This window comes from Prionailurus bengalensis, chromosome B1 (genome assembly GCF_016509475.1).
Source record: "Prionailurus bengalensis isolate Pbe53 chromosome B1, Fcat_Pben_1.1_paternal_pri, whole genome shotgun sequence".
Classification (NCBI taxonomy): domain Eukaryota; kingdom Metazoa; phylum Chordata; class Mammalia; order Carnivora; family Felidae; genus Prionailurus; species Prionailurus bengalensis.
In genome coordinates this window covers 175,073,591-175,091,273 of record NC_057344.1, presented here as the reverse complement: position 1 = coordinate 175,091,273, position 17,683 = coordinate 175,073,591, and the positions used below count along the sequence as shown (strand labels likewise).

Here is a 17,683-nt window from a genome sequence, read left to right as displayed (position 1 = left end):
TCTCGCTCCTAGCCCGACTTCACGTTAGCGGTTCTTGGCCAGGGTCACTTTTGCCCCCCAAGTGACAATGCTTTTGACTGTCACGCAGTCAGGATAGAAGCTACTAGCATACAGCGGGACAAGGTTGCTGACCATCCTACGATGCGAAGACTGTTCCCCATATGGAGGAATTATCCATCCTAAAATGCCAACAGTGCTGAAGTTTGGAGACCCTGCTTCTAAAATAGAAGACATTAGAACGGGCTTCTTAGCATGTTTTTGCTATGGGCTGTTTTTTTAGTCTGTTGAACCCTATGAACCCCTTCTCAGAATAATTTTTTTTAGAGTTTATTTATTTATATAGACAGAGAGAGAGAGAGAGAGAGAGAGAGAGAGAGAGAGAGAATCCTAAGCAGGCTCCATGCTGTCAGCACAGAGCCACCGACACAGGGCTTGACTCTGCAACCCTGGAATCACAACTTGAGCCAAGATCAAGAGTCAGACGCTCAACCTACTGAGCCACCCAGGTACCCCCACAATAATATTTTTAAATACACAAAATAAAATACACAGGATTACAACAGAAATGTAATTTTCAATTAAAAAAAATTATGATATAGGAACACCTGCTCCTTTATAAATGCGTTAAAAAGGAAGGTCTAACAGCAAGCCTAATAACTACCATAGTTACAAGGGTAAACAATATTTTGAAATCTACAACTCTTTTTTTAAATTTTTTAATGTCTTTATTTTTGAGAGAGAGAGGGGCAGAGCATGAGCCGGGAAGAGGCAGAGAGAAGAGAGGGAGACACAGAATCTGAAACAGGCTCCAGGCTCTGAGCTGTCAGCACAGAGCCCCATGCGGGGCTCGAACTCATGACCTGCGAGATCGTGACATAAGCCGAAGTCGGACGCTCAACCGAGCCACCCAGGCGCCCCTTTAAAAAATGTTTTCAATGTTGTTATTTATTACATCTCTTTTTTTTTTAATCCCAAATCTGTTTATTGGGATAGTTCCCCACTCATGTTGACTCAGGGTGCGTTTAGTGCTGCTTCTGTCTGAAGGAGCATCCTTCTGTGAGCCTTGCTTTTCCTCCTGTCGGCTGGCACAGGACAGTGGAGCAGCCCACACACAGCACCACCGTCTGCGCGTGGCTGAACACGGTGGTGATTTTGTAGCACCCCGGGCACTTCACGTCCATGAAGTAGGAGTTGGGGCTCTGCACCAGGCACTTCTTCTTGTGCTTCCTCTTCTCCTCCTCCGGGGACGGGTGTAGGAGGTCCTTCACGAGGGGCATGTTCTCGTGGGCAGGTCGTCACTGCTGAAAGGTATTTATTACAACTCTTAACGTAATGTGAAAACATCTGTGATTTCTATTAGAGACAAAGTCACAGGAACTCCTGATGATGCTGTCGTTTGATGGCCTGCATTAGAATAGAAGAAAATGCCTAATTTTAGTGGTTCGTGAAGAGGAGATGGGATTTTTTTTTCTCATTTAAGTTCACAGATGCCCTGAATCCTATCCAAGAACCCCTTGCGGCTCTGCACACCCCAGCTTACAAGCTCCTACCTTCAAGGAGATTACCAAAAAAACCGAATTTATCTATATCTACACCCAGCTTCTCTGCCTTCCCTCTTCGAGCAAGAATACATGTCCCTCGCTGTCAGAGTGCACTTGCAGAAAACAGAAATTACGTTAGCTCTTTCAAGCAAAATGAAATCTAATACCAGGAACTGGATGCTCACAATATCCCTGGAAGGACTGGACTAGCAAGCTTCGTAACACTAAAAAGACCACCACAGAACTAACCCTCCCAGGAAACTGCTTCCTTTTACGCAATCAAAACAGAGGGGGGTTGGAAATGGACAGTGGGACTCTTGGTCCCAGGAGCACTGCCTTAGCTGGTATTAGCCAGTAAGCTGTCACAGGTGGTGGCCACAGGGTCATGCCATGCCTAATGGGTCCACCTAGGAACAACAACAACAACAAAACAGTGCCCGGTTCTGCGCAACAGTTCTGCCTTTTGCTATCAGCCAAGCACCTGGACACTGGAACAGTGTCAGAGAAAAACATCCGCGTGTCCACTAAGGACTTGCCAACAGGAAAAGCGGAAGTAGCGTTGGCACAATCTCGGCCTCACTTCCTTCCACTTTCTCATCTTGCGGAGGATTGTCTGGGTCTAAGTCTGTATGGGAACCCTACTGCGAGAGAGTCTGGGAAATCTTCCCTTTTTTCTGTCTAGACTCTGCAGAACTGGAAGACACAGATGAAGACACTGAGCCCCTGAAGGTCCACCTTATTCCTCACCCTTCTCCTATCTAAGGCTCATTAATTCTTTGCTCTTCCCTCCTGCCTGCTAATAGACCTTAATTAATTATGCTCTTTCCTCCATCTTCAGCTCCTTTCTTTCCACTGTCTCTTACAACATATCCAAATAACTTGAAAGCTTTCCTGACTTAAGCAATCCTCCCCTTAATCCTACTTCCTTCTTTCTAGTTCTTTCATTCACAGCCAGTTTGCTTCTAAGGATTGTTATGCTTGGGTTCCACTTCCTCACCTCCTCCTACTGGTTAACCTGTAACAATCTAGCTTCCAGAGTCACTATTCCAGGAAAACTCCTATTCCAAGTTACCAATTACTTCCTTGGTACCAAATCTAAGAGACATCTACAGGCATACCTTGCTTTACTGCACTTCTCTTTATTACACTTTGCAGATACTGTGGCTTTTTTTTTTTTTTTAATTTTTTTTTTTCAACGTTTATTTATTTTTGGGACAGAGAGAGACAGAGCATGAACGGGGGAGGGGCAGAGAGAGAGGGAGACACAGAATCGGAAACAGGCTCCAGGCTCCGAGCCATCAGCCCAGAGCCCGACGCGGGGCTCGAACTCACAGACCGTGAGATCGTGACCTGGCTGAAGTCGGACGCCCAACCGACTGCGCCACCCAGGCGCCCCGCGTTTTTGTTTTGTATTGTTTTGTTTGTTTGTTTTGTTTCTACAAATTAAGGGGCTGTGGCAACCCTGTGTCGAGCAAGCCTATTGGCATCATTTTTCCAACAGCATTTTCTCACTTTGTGTCTCTGTGTCATATTTTGGTAATTCTCACATTATTTCAGACTTTTTTATTACTGTATTTGTTATGGTGATCTGTGATCAGTGATTGTGACTTGCTGAAAGGTCAGGTAATGGTTAGCACTTTTTAGCAATAAAGTATTCTTAAGATATGCATATGGGTTTTTTAGACATAATGCTATTGCATGCACACTTAGTAGGCTATAATAGGGGGTAAATGTAACTTTTATATGCACTGAGAAACTAAAAACTTCATTTGACTCACTTTATTGCAATAATCACTTTATTGAGTTGTTCTGGAACCAAACCTGCAATATCTTGGAGATATTCCTGTACAGTCCTTTTCTTACTTGACCTTTGAATGTCATTTAAAACTGCTGGCAAATTCTTAATCCCTAAAGCACTTTACCTGCTTCCATTACTATACTTACTTCTCCTTAATTGTTTGCAAACAAAAGAACTCACATATTTGTTACTGAACCAATCTACGAGTACAGAGGCATAAAAACAAAGAGAAAAAATCATTTTCCCAATAAGACTTATCCAACTGCCCATATAGTGGTGATGTTTTCAGCTTGATATGGAAAGACAGATGCTAGCAACCTTGATAACAGCATAAATACACATGCAATTCTTAGAAACCTACATGGGTTCTTCTCCAGTGTCTCCTCTTGGAGATATACCAGATTTTCTTACCAGGTTTCATCCAAATCCATTAAAGAATGGGACAATCCTTTTTTTGTTTGTTTCTTGGCCAAAATCACTGGATCCTGAAAGTTTTGTGAGAAGACACAGCAAGAAATGGAGTCAAACCCCTCCCCCTTTTTTTCCCTACTCTTCTGACTGCAATTTGTGACTTTCCTTTGTAATTCTTTTGTGGTTTTTGTTTGTTTCTTTTAGTTTGGGGGCTCTTTTTTTTTTTTAAACATTAAGTGGTATTCTTCAGGAATCAGTTTTTTCTTTAACTCTGTATACCTACTGCCTCTATTTTCTTATTCAGTTTCATGGCCCTATTTATTAGCTGTGTTTTTGATAACTGTGAAATCTTTACATCACGCCCACAGTTCTTTCCTAAGCTTTTGGCCAGTGTATACAACTGTCAACGTAACACCTACCTTTGAATGCTTGTCAGTCCCTTTAGATACAGAATATACCAAAGTGAAATCTTCTATTCACTCCCGAGCCTGCACTTCCTTATTCCTATCACCAGAGACGGAGTGAATCGCAGTCCTTGTTTACCTAAGATGCTTCCAATGGACGCTTGTCCCTGCATAATTCACATTAAGTTCTGCCTTTATCCTCAAAAGTGACCCAGTTAGTGCTGCACTTGAAAGCTTGCATTAAAATTACATTTGGGGACCACTTTATGTGGATAACTCTTTTTAAAGAGGAGGATAAAAAGAATGTTTTATCTCATGAGGAGAATTTTTAAAACACAACTTATACTTTGCAGTGTGCTGGAGAAAATTAAATACAAAGCAAAAATTAAAAGTAGCCTGAAGTCCAGGGGCGCCTGGGTGACTCAGTCGGTTAAGCATCCAACTCTTGATTTCAGCTCAGGTCATGATCTCATAGTGAGTTCGAGCCTTGCGTCAGGCTCCATGCTGACAGTGCAGAGCCTGCTTGGGATCCTCTCTCTCCCTGTCTCTCTGCCCCTACCCTGCTCTCTCACTCAATCTCTCTCAAAATAAATAAATAAACCTAAAAAAAAAAAAAAAAGTAGTCTGAAGTCTGAAAATAAACAACTAGAAGTCATTTAAAAAATGGTAAAATAAAATAACAAAAGAGAGATTCAGTGTATAGTATAAATGTAAATGGTTTAAACTTCTGTATTAAAAGGCAGAGACTTGGAGTGCCTGCGTGGCTGAGTCAGTTAAGCATTCAACTCTTGGTTATGGCTCAGGTCATGATCTTGCAGTTCCTGATCTCGAGCCTTGTATCGGGCTCTGTGCCAACAGTGCGGATCCTACTTGGGATTCTCTCTCTTTCTCTCTCCCTCTCCCTCCCTTGCTTATGCTCTGTCTCAAAATAAATAAACGTTTAAAAAAAAATAAACAAAAAGCCAAGACTTTTAGCTTGGGTCAGAAAGGAGTAATGCCAATTGCCGTTCACCTAGAATAATATGACGAAGAAAATAAACACTAAAAGGGAGGCAAAGATAAGGCAAATAAGTACAGCAAAAAGAAATTAGGGACTGCATGTTAATATCAGAAGAAATACATTTAAGGAGAAAGAAAGCATACATATTCTTTTAATTTTTGATCAAAATAAAATTATGGTTTTGTATATGTCAAATAACTCTGTTTCAAATACAAGCCAAAAAGAGAAATAAAGAAGAAATTGAAAAAAAGACATGTGGAGGGAGAATTTAGCACAACTCTCCCAGTATTCCAAGATATTCCCTGAATCTGTGGGATAGACAGGTATTTTAAAAATCATGTTTATTAATTCTTTCCAAAATGTGCTTTAGAAGAATATTCTCAACCAGCATAATATGATACATGCTATCTTTATATAGAGACTGACAATAAAGATATTTCATGGTTAAAAAAAAAATGAGTCAATTTGCACAAAAATTACGAGTTCATCCTATCTATCCTAAAGTGGCTTTTTGTTTTCATTTGGGTATATTCTCCTTGATTATTTACATATGTCTTTATATTCACATTTATTAATTGTTAAAAAAACAATTGAAGTTACATTTTATATAAATACCTGCTTTATTTTCACCTAGTGGTATTTTTCCTTTCTCTAATTTCTGAATATGTCATTATTTAATTAAAGATACTTTTATTTTTGAGCATTAAAGTTGTTTAAAATATCTGATAGTATTAAAAATTAAAACTAAGTGGACCACTCCTTTTCAGAGATTTTTGTTCACCTCTCTGATTCTCTGATTATGTTTTTTTTTTTGTTAGACTGTAATAATTGGAATTTTGGAGCAAAAGTTATTGACATGTTAAAGGTTCTTTAACACTAGCTGTTATAAAAAAATAAAAATGCCAATTTATTAGACAAAAATGTTATCCATTGATTTACATTTATTTATATCTATAGTTGAATGATTTTTCATATTCATTGGCTATTATTTTAGTGTTTTGTTAATTGATCATGTCCTTTGTTTTTTGTTTGTTTTATATTGGTGTCTTTAATAAATATACTATTGCACTAAGTATCCTTTTAAAGTTAAGGATAGTAACCCTTTATTGTCTGTGTCAAATATTGTTTCATTTGGTCTTTGTATTTTTGTAAACAGTGTCTTTTAAGGTGAATAATGTTTACTTCTTATGTAATCTATTAATCTTTTAATATTCCTCTTGATGTTTCTTCCAGACCTTTAGTAACTGAAAGGCCCTCTATTCCTAAATTAGATAAATAGTCACTTATATTTTTCTCCAATACTTTTTTGTTTTCATATAATGTAATTCAGGATCTAGCTTCTTCTGAATAACCTATTGTCCCAGCATCACTTATGAAGCAATTATAAAAAGTCACAGGATCTTATATGTAGAGAAGCCTAAAGATTCCACCAAAAAGCAAGCAGGCAAACAAAAACCTGTTAGAACTAATAAATTCAGTAAAGTTGCAGGATACAAAATCAATATATAAAAATAAGCTGTGCTAACAACAAACTATCTAAAAATGAAATTAAGAAAATAATTCCATTTATAGTAGCATCAAAATAATAAAATACTGAATAAACTTAACCAAGGAAGTGAAAGACTTCTACACTGAAAACTACAAAATATTGATGAAGGAAATTAAGACATGAATAAATGGAAAGATATCCCATGTTCATGGATCAGAATAATTAATATTGTTGAAATGTTCATACTAGCTAAAGTGATCTATAAATTCATTGCAGTCCCTATCAAAATCCCAGTGGGATTTTTTATAGGAAAAAGAAAAACAATTCTAACATTTGTATGGAACCACAAAAGACCCAGAATAGAGCAGTCTTGAAAAAGGAAAACAAAGCTGGAGGCATTACACTTCCTGGTATCAAAATATATCACCAAGCTACAGTAATTAAGCTAGTGTGGTACTGGCATGAGAACAGAAAAATAGACTAATGGAACAGAATAGAAAGCTCATAAATAAATTCATGCATGTGGGGTGTCACAAACACAAACACAACATTCAGTCCATAGCATATGGTCAACTTATCTTTGACAAGAGAGCTGAGAATACACAGTGATGAAAGAGTAATCTCTTCAGCAAATAGTGGTGGGAAAACTGGATATCCATATGGAAAAGAATGAAATTGGACCCTTATCTTACACCATACACAAAAATCAACTCAAAATGAGATACAGATATAAACATAAGACCTGAAACTGTAATAGTCCAAGAAGAAAGCATTTGTCTCAGCAATGATTTCTTGGATATGACACCAAAAGCACAAGCATCAAAAGCAAAAATAGACAAATGGGACTGCATCAAACAAAAAAGATTCTCCACACTAAAGGAAACAATGAACTGAGTGGACAGTCAACTGACAGAACGGAAAAAATATTTGCAAACCATATATCTGATTAGGAGTTAATATCCAAAATATATAAGGAATTCCTACAACTCAATAGCAAAAAACAAAAACAAAAACGGGCAAAGGACTTGAATGGACATTTCTTCAGAAAAACATACAAATGGCCACCTAGGTATATGGATGCTTAAAGATGCTTAACACCACTAATCATCAGGGAAATGCAAATGAAAACCACAGTAGGATGTCCATTCATGCTTATTAGGCTGACTGTTCTAAAAAAAAAAAAAAGGAAAATATAACGAGAGTTAGGATGATAGAAATTGGAATCTTGTGTACTTGGTGGAAATGTAAAGTGGTGTAGCCACTATGGAAAACAGTATGGATGTTCCCCAAAAACTTAAAAGTAGAACTACCATATGATCCAGCAATCCCACTTCTGGGCATTTATCCAAAAGAATTGAAATCTGGATTTCGAAGAGATATCTGCATCCCCATGTTCTTTGTAACATTATTCATAATCACCAAGATGTAGAAACAACCTGAATGTTCATTGATGAATGAATAGACAAAGTATACATAGCTGTACGTACAATTGAATCCTCTTCTGCCTTAAAAAAAGACTGCCATAATTTGACCCCATGAATGAGCCTGGAGGACATTATGCTCAGTGAAATAAGCCAGTCACAGAAGGACAAATGTAGCATGGTTGCACTAACATGAGATATCTAAAACAGCCAAATTCATAGAATCGTGAAGTAGAGTGGTGACTGCCAAGGGCCGGGGTGAGGGGGACCTCAAGAGTTGTTGAATTGGTATAAAATTTCAGTTTTCCAAGATGAATAACTTTTAGAGATCTATATAGTTAACAATACTGTGCTATTCTCTTAAAAATTTGCTAAGAGGGTAGATCTCATACTGTGTTCTTATCATAGTAAGTAAGTAAATAAAATCCATGATTTAAAATTCTTCACGTTTTATACACTAAATTCTTATATATCTTATGATCTCACTTTAGGGGAGGGGAGAAATGTTTTTTTTATATTATTTTTATGTCTGATTTTTACCATAGCTCTTTGGGAGTTTTTAGGCAAAAATAGCTCACCATTTAAGAGTACCACTTCTCTAGGGTGACAATCTTCTTTATTTTTTAGTGCACGTTATACACACTGTGCTGTGATATGGTTAAGGTTCAATTAAAATTGCGGTTAGCCTATATAAGTTTTAGTGTAAACAAAAAAAGTGAATGAGAAGAATAAAGCTACACATTTCGATGAAAGAATTGTGGGTGACTGTGAGGTATGGTTACGTAATTGTTGACTATGAGAGGCACACCGAAGTGTTTTTCCATTTTTAACTCAACAAACATTTATTGGGCATCTTCTCTGTGTGTGAAATATTATTGAAGACCCAGGATAACCAAAAAGAATGAAAGGACGTCCCTCAAGCAACCATTGGACCCTTCTGGACTCAGAACTAGCACAGAGTTTGTTCAGTGAATCCAGGGTGCCAGGTGTATCTGGCAACCAAAGGAAAGCTTTAGTGTCAGATCCAAAACGTCAGTGCACATGAGTAATCTGCGATTTTACCAAACAGGATTATTATAGTCAGTGAACAATATGTTCCTTGACTTCTTGAGATTGACTTTACCAAATTTGTCATGAGACATTCTCTCCTCCTAGGTCTTCTTTTATTCTAAAGACCAGGTTACGTATCTTTAAAAAAGAGAGAAAGAGAGAGAGAGAGAGGATGCCATGAATCTAAGGCCCTTGTGAATCTTTTATGTTCTTTGCATCTATTTTGAGGGAAGGTAAATATCAAGGCACTGTTTTCAGTACTCTCCAGGTGTTAACACATAAAATTGCCCTAACAACCATATGGAATGGTATTACCATTTGCAGTTTATGGATGAAGAACCCAAGGCAGAGACAGATTGGGTGATTAACCAACCAAAGCTAGGAAGTAATGGGAGGTTTGAAAGGGGCAGTCTTCATTTTTCTCTTGAATTCAGAGCCCTCTACCCCCCGCTCCCCATGTTAATGTCGGTATTGTCTATAGTCCTAGCCACGCTCTTCTTTGGCATGTACTAGAGAGGATGTGACTGACTTGGCTCTGCTACCAAGATTAACGTTGGTCTTAGTACAAATCTCTAAGCGGCTTTGTAGGGCTTCTCTCCCCTCCCCCCCCCCCGCCCCCACCAAGTTCTCAAGCTGACTTTAACCAACTACGATGGATAAATATTAACTTTTAGGTCAGCACCACCATGCGTCACAGGCCAGAGTCTAAATACCAGGGAACTTTAGTCTCTTCCTGTGTTCTCTCACATGGGCAGAGGAAGACAGAAATGCAGCCTCAGATGTTTCCCTGCAAATCAGCTAGATGGTTGTGCCACTTTGTTCACTCAGTATGATCACATTGTGTCTTTGTAGATATGTGGATGATACATTTTTAATGACCACGATAATCAGAGGAATTCCACTGTTGGTCATCAGATCTCTATGTGTTTGGGTTCACAAGTACAGATACATGTTCAAAGAAATACAAAACACACACACACGCGTGCGTGCACACACGCACACACACGCACACACACTAAAGGTCAAGGGATCTTATAAATTATTTAATGCAAGCCTTTCAATTTATAAAAAAAAAAAAAAAAAAAAAGGAAAATGAAGGGGCGCCTGGGTGGCTCAGTCGGTTAAGCGTCTGACTTCACCTTGGGTCATGATCTCATGGTTCGAGTTCGAGCCCCACATCGGGCTCTGTGCTGACAGCTCAGAGCCTGGAAAGTGCTTCAGATTCTGTGTCTCCTTCTCTCCCTGCCCCTCCTCCGCTTGCGCTCTGTCTCTCTCTCAAAAATAAATAAACATTTTAAAAAAATGTTTTTAAAAAGGAAAATGAATACCCAAAATATTATTTACCAAAATCACATAGATGTTATTTTTGAAAAAGCACTCCCATGTTAGCTCTCTATGTACTACTGCACTTTAAATTGTTTTAATTTTTCATCACAGCTATGTAGTAGGGTACAGTTAGAAGATCTCCTGGTTCTGCAAGGGTTCTCAGGAAAAAGAACAGGTCCCAGGTCTCCTGCTCCTTAGTTCCTCTTCCCCAGAGAAACCATTTTCAACTCTTAGCCTGGTATCATCTCCACATACCTTCATGGCAAGCAAGTATTGCCACCTCCTGATTGTGTTAGTTTGGGACATTGTACATGGACTCTCTCTAATGGATGATGAGAACTTAAGCTCTTTATTCTTCTTATCCACACCATGCACAATCAGTTTCTATCCTCACAGTATAATTATGTCTTGATTTTAATTAGAAAAATATGCAAGGTTTACATTGGCTGTATAGTTGACCCTTGAACAACATGAGTTTGAACTGTGCATGTCTACTTGTATGCAGATTTTTTTCATGAATAGAGTACTGTAAATGTATTTTCTGTTCCCAGTGATTTTCTTAAATTTTTTTTTAATGTTCATTTACTTTTGAGAGAGAGAGAGAGAGAGACAGACAGAGCATGAGCGAGGGAGGGGCAGAGAGAGAGAGGGAGATACAGAACATGAAGCAGGCTCCAGGTTCCAAACTGTCAGCACAGACCCCGACACAGGGCTTCGAACTCACAAACTATGAGATCATGACCTGAGCTGAAGTCGGACACTTAACTGACTGAGCCACCCAGGCACCCCTTCCAGTGATTTTCTTAATAGCATTTTCTTTTCTCTAGCTTACTTTATTATAAACATACAGAATACAATACATATATATAACACGTGTTAATCAACAGTTTAAGTTGTCAGTAAGGCTTCAGGTAAACAGTAAGCTATTAGTAGTTAAGTTTTGGGGGAGTCAAAAGTTATACATGGATTTTCAACTGTACAGGGGAGCCAATGCCCCTAATCACTGCATTGCTCAAGGGTCAATTGTATGTGCTATTCAGAAATGGGGCATATACTAAACTTTTTTTTTCTTGCACAACTTATCCCTAGAGTTAATAATTTCCTTTTTACTTGTTTATTTTTGTATGTTTGTGTTTCTTGAGTGTGTGGGGTTTTTTTTATGTTTATTTATTTTTGAGAGAGCCCATGCCTGAGCTGGGGAGGGGCAGAGAGAGAGAGAGAGAGGAAGACACGTTATCTGAAGCAGGCTCCGGGCTCTGAGCTGTCAGCACAGAGCCCAATGCAGAACTTGAACTCATGAACCGAGAGATCATGACCTCAGCAGAAGTGGGACGCCTAACTGAGCCACACAAGTGCCCTTTGAGTATGTGTTTTTTACGTATTTAACTATCCATCCAGTACTTAAATATTTACCAGTTGTCTAAATACTCTCTCAAGATGTTCCATGATTCTGTCAGTTTCATATGAGGTGTTGGGTAGAAGTCTCTCTCGGGGACTTCGGACCTGCTCATCTGGACTGGTTGTCCTCTCTGCCTGGTTATGCCGAGATCTCTTGTCATCACCATCTGAAAGAGTCCCTTCCCTTCTCTCCTGTGGTGGAGCTCCTATTTCCTAGATGTCATGTCTTCCTTTTGTTTGTTTTATTCCCTCAACATTCATGGACCACGTCCTACAATAGCTTTCTAAGAAAAAGTATATGGAGGAAAAGATTATTTAAGGACTTGCCTGTCTAAAAATGTCTGTATTCTACTTCCCCACTTGAATGATAGATTGCATAGAGACTTCTATGTTGGAAATCATTTTCACTCAAAACTTTTTTTTTTTCCTTTAGAATTTTGAAGACACTGCTCTGTTGTCTCCTTGTTCACAATATGGCTGTTGAAAGGTATACCACCATTTCAATTCTCAGTCCTTTATATATAACTGTATTTTCTTCTTTGGGTGTTGGTTGAATATTCTTTATCCTAGTATTATGAAAGTTCACAGTAATATACCTCAGGTGTGGATTTATTTTCATTGGGCTGGGTACTTCGTGGGCCCTTTGAATCTAGAAAATCTACCCTCTAATTTTGAGGAATTTCCTTGAATCATTTTATTAATGTTTTCTTCTCCTGTGGGTGTTTTACTTCACTTTCTAGATCTCCTGGAATTCCTTGATTATTTATCTGCTTTTCTTATCCTTTTTCAACATAGATTCCTTCAACTGAGGTTCTTATATATGTGGTTATGTTTTTCATTTCTAAGAGTTTTTTTTGGGGGGGGGTTGTTTTTTGAATGCCTTTTTTTTACAGCATCATTTTCTTGCTTCATGATACCCTGGACTCTCTTATATCCATGAGTTTTTGAATAATAATTTTTGAAATTTTCTTTTGCCTCATAATTCCCAGCTCCCTCTAGATTGTTTCTGGTTTTCCCCCGGCTATTTGATAATCACTGATGTTCTGCTCACATGTAAGAGCAGGAAAGTAAAAACTGAAGTTCAGAATATGAAAGGGAGTGGGAGGGAACACTCACTGAGGGTCACTTGTAATACTGATCTGGCTGAGCCAGTTGCTGGGGAACTTCTAGTGTCCGTATCTTTAGGGCTTTCCCCATGGATTGGTCACATCCTCTAAGAAAACTCCTCTAAGCTCTTGCCTGGAGGGTAAGAGCCTGTCTGCCAGTGTGCGTTTGGGAGATGAGCGTGGGGAGTAGACTGTAGGAATCCTCCTATCGTGGTGTGATGTCCCACCCTGAACATTGCCCAGTACACAGTTCAGAGACCTTCTGGTTTTGCCCCCTCTGCAGGATAAGCTTCTGCTGAGGTGCTGTCACACAGGTGACAGTAGGGGAAGGAAGGGAGTGTGAACTGCTTCTTAAACAGAGTTCAACCACTACCACCGTTCTGGCCCCAGCTTCCCCCCTGCCTGAGGCACCTGCTGCCATCAGTCGCCACCAATCGCTGAGCCTTTTGATGACCCTGCAGTGTAAACGGTGGTGCTCATCTGTCCACTTGCAGCTTCTGGCCTAGCTTTCTCAGTTCCACCGGATGAGTGGCCACTGTCCGCCTGCTTCCTAGCTTTCAAAATGCTGTCATTGTCACCTCTCCTGATTCTGTTGTTAAAAAGACACATGTACGTACACACATATAATTATTTTAGTTTTAATAAGATTTAGGAGTAGCCCAAAATTGAATAGTATTTTTTTTAACGTTTATTTTTGAGAGAGAGAGACAGACAGACAGCACACGAGCAGGGAAGGTGCAGAGAGAGGGGGACAGAGGATCTGAAGGGGGCTCTGCACTGACAACTGTAAGCCCAATGAGGGGCTTGAACTCACAAGCTGCAAGATCATGACCCAAGCCGAAGTCGGCCACTCAACCAATTGAGCCGCCCAGGTGCCCAAGTGAGTATGTTGGATCCACTGTCTTTACCTGATGTCCTACCAACACATATTTAAATACAGATAGTATTTGCCAACATATTCCACCACAGAGGTCCAAGAACATGTAATTATCCACTCTAATTTGTGATAAATGACAGGATTCCAAATAAAAGATTTTTTAAATTGTTTATCAGGAAACACAAAAACCTAATTCACCTGTGAACATAAATTCTTCTCTCTCACTGTTTAACATATAACTTAAAAATCATTCTAGGCTTTTTCAACAAACAACTACTTTTATTGCATATCTGCTTGGTCCATGGCACTGTGACCTGTTCTGTAGAGCTTATAACCCTCTCTTTGCCCCTATCCCTCGACTGAGATTTATCATGCCACAAATGATTAAAGTTTAAGACTGTATTTCATTTATAAAATGGCTTGGGAACTTTTTGCAGGTGAGAGAAACTATTCCTTAAACTACAGACAGTGCCAAGAAAGTGAATGTTGGCATCTATTATCTGCCGTGCAGTCACTTTATCATTTTTTCTCTTTCCCCAGTGGGGTGCCACTGGCATTTTGAATGAGAAAAAATTCTGTTACGCTGGACAAGCCCAAGCGTCACAGTCTGGTTAGCATGTAAACATTAAATGCTATTAGTGCCCTGTCACTGAGACACTAAAACACTAATCGCCCCATGTATTTCCAGATGTCCTTCCCGTATAGCCAAGTGTCCCCAAGGGGCAATAACCTCCCTCCCCAGAAAGTCACGGATTTTTCACACAGTTCTTTGAAATGGATCCCGTTATGTTTTATAACAAAGATCACAAAGCCTCTGATAGGTTAAATAAGTTCTTTATGTTCACCATAAGCCAGCACCTGATTTGAAAATGAAGTCTAATTCTAAAGGTTGCTCTCTCTGTTAGCAGTTGCTGAAAGAGTTCACGGAGGTTGTATTAGCTTGGGCTGCCATGACAAAATATCAGAGACCGAGTGGCTTAAAAAATAGAAATTTGTGGGGCGCCTGGGTGGCTCAACTGGTTAAGCATCCGACTTCAGCTAGGGTCATGATCTCAGGGTTGTGAGTTCGAGCCCCGTGTCAGGCTCTGTGCTGACAGCTCAGAGCCTGGAGCCTGCTTTGGATTCTGTGTCTCCCTCTTTTTTTGGCCCTCCCCTGTTCATGCTCTGTCTCTGTCTCAAAAATAAATAAACATTAAAAAAAAATTTTTTAAATACAAATTTGTGTTTTCACAGTTTGGGAGGCTAGAAAGTCCAAGATCAAGGGCCCAGGGAGGTTCAGTTTCTGGTAAGAACTTTATTCCTGACGTGCTGTGGCTGTCTTGTTGCTCTAACCTTATGTGGCCCTAAGCTTGTGCATGGAGAGAGAGAGGAGAGCTCTCTGGGTGTCTCTTCTTATAAAGGCATGAATCCTATCAGACCAGGATCCTACTCTCATTTAACCTTAATTACTTCCTTAGCTGCTCTTTCTCCAAAGGTAGCCAAAATGGGGGGTTAGGGCTTTAACATATGAATTTAGAGGGAACACGTTCAGTCCATAACAGAAGTTGAGGACTGAAAATACATCATTGGATTGGTGCTTGAACACCGGATGATCTCTGTGCCGACAATTTTGGTATAGAGGTAAGGCCAGAGGCCATATAGCAAGAAGCAGATACTCCAGGAAAATGTGGTGATGATCTGTATCTTAGGGCACAGAGAGATGGGAGAGTGAGTGAGCAACACTCAAAGTTGAGAACCTGGCACATAGTAGAGACCAAAAGGAGAGGTATATGCCATCTATGTTTTCCTCCACAAATGGAAATTACGCACTCGTGTGTCATGTGCACACATACGTAGCATTCCTGTCTTAATTGGGGCTGCTATGACAAATCACCACGGACAGGGTGGCTTAAACAACCAACATTTCTTTCTCGTGGTTCTAGAGGCTGGAAATGCAAGATCAAGATCCCAGCTTGGTCAGGTTCTTGGTGAGGGTCCCCTTCTGGGTTATGTGCTCACATGGCCGTTCTTTGGTTCCTGCACAAGACAGAGTGAGAGAGTGATCAATCTCCCATCTCTTCCTTTTACAAGGACACTCGTTCTTTTTCTTTTTTTTTTTTTAATTATTGATTTATTTGAGTTTTTTTTCTTTGAAGAGAAAGAGAGACAATGCAGGCGAGGGGCAGAGAGAGAGGGAGACAGAGGATCAGAAGTGGGCTCTACGCTGACAGCAGAGAGCCCGAAGTAGGACTCAAACTGATGAACCCACGAGACCGTGAGCTAAGCTGAAGTCAGACGGCGCCCTTCAAGGGCACTCATTCTGCCATGCAGCTTCGCACTCCTGACTTTATCTAACCCTAATCACCTCCCAGAGACCCCACCTCCAGATACCGTCATAGTGAGGATTAGGACTTGAACGTATGAACGTGGGACACAAATATTCAGCCCATAGCACTTCCCTCACAGCCCAATTAGCCCTGACATTTCAAAAAAGAGGAAGTGGCAGAAAGAGTAAAGATGAGGGACAAAGTGGGTTCTTGCTTGAAAATACTTCACCTGCATTGGATTATGTCCATCATGAGGCCATGTGAGAACAGGAAATGCATTCTTAATGTATCAGTTATCTATTGCTGCACAGTAAGGTATCCCCAAAGTAGTGGTTTAAAACAACAGTAAACATCATCGTCAATGGTTTCAGTGGGTCAGGAATTAGAGAGTGGCCCCAGTGGGCATTTTTGGCTCAGGGTATATCATAAGGTTGCAGTCAGTTGTCAGCCATGGTTTTAGTCACTAAGGATTGACTGTTACACTTCCAAGATGGCACAAGTCCTCCTCAAGGGGCCTCTTTACTGCTTGTGTCCTCACAGCATAGCATCTGGCTTCCCTCAGAGTGAACAACAGGAGAGAACATCACAGAAGCCGTAAGGCCTTTCCTAACCTAGCCTTGACGTAATCATGTACCATCATTCCCGCCATATTCCTTTCATCCCACAGGACAGCCCCAGATCAGTGTGGGAAGGGAACTACGCAGGGACGCAGACCAGGAGGCAGAGGCCACTGTGGGCCAGTGGGCAGGCTGACTACCCCACCTAATAACCGTTCTGCTGTGGTTTCTCACCTTTTACTGCTTAGTGAAGAAAGGACTTGTTTAAGAAGTGAAGGTTAACTAGATACCCTCTTCCTACGTGTATCTAAGGCAGATGACTGAGGTGATGTTGACAGAGGCCAAAGCAGTAGTCACTCTTGGAGAGTCCAAGAAGTGTGAAGGAGCAGAATTTGGTGCCAGGAGGGTAAAGAAGGACTCTCGGTCCCAGAAAAGAGAAGAGAAGGTAGAGGCCCAAGGACGCCAGCCTCTCTGCTGATTCAAGACATCCAGATTTAAGATGGAATAATTACAGGTGCCGAACTAACAGTTCCAACATTTGTTCAGTCCAAAGGCACTAAAATTGGACAATAGGAAGAGGTTATTCATTTCAATTCTGCAAACATTTGTATGTTTCCTCTAGGACAGGAAAAGAATAGCGATGGGACAGTAACACAGAGGACGGAAGCTACCAATGAGTAGCTAACTCAGCGGGGTACACAATTGCTTTGAGTTTTTATGGTAACCCAGTGAGGTCACTGCTGTTGTTTTCATTTAGTGGGAGTAAAATTGAACCTAGAACATTTATGGTCAGCCACATAACCTGTTAGTAGGGGCCAAAATTGCACTTAACTTTAAAATAGGCCTTCCCAGCCTCTAAAAATCAAACAATTAGTTCGAGTATAGGTAAGGGCAGCCACAGGAAAGCTTAAGGTGGGTGAGAACTAGCCTCTCTCCAACATCTCCCCTCCCAAGATACAATGAGAGCAAGTCTCAGACCAAATTCCCCACACATGTATT

At 40.2% G+C, this 17,683-nt stretch overlaps 2 protein-coding genes across 2 annotated transcripts in view; one reads left to right on the top strand and one right to left on the bottom strand.

Moving 5' to 3' along the window:
• Positions 1-968: 968 nt before the first annotated feature.
• Positions 969-1,316, bottom strand: LOC122478960 (40S ribosomal protein S27-like). Its single transcript, XM_043572807.1, has one exon. It carries the CDS (start codon positions 1,275-1,277, stop codon positions 1,023-1,025), a length of 255 nt encoding a protein of 84 aa, XP_043428742.1. The 5' UTR covers positions 1,278-1,316; the 3' UTR covers positions 969-1,022.
• Positions 1,317-12,269: 10,953 nt separating this feature from the next.
• Positions 12,270-17,683, top strand: part of CB1H4orf19 (chromosome B1 C4orf19 homolog) — a 45,807-nt gene continuing 40,393 nt past the window's right edge. Inside the window, exon 1 of the mRNA XM_043572806.1 lies at positions 12,270-12,325. The gene's annotated coding sequence lies outside the window, so the exon portion shown is untranslated. The remainder of the gene's footprint in view (positions 12,326-17,683) is intronic.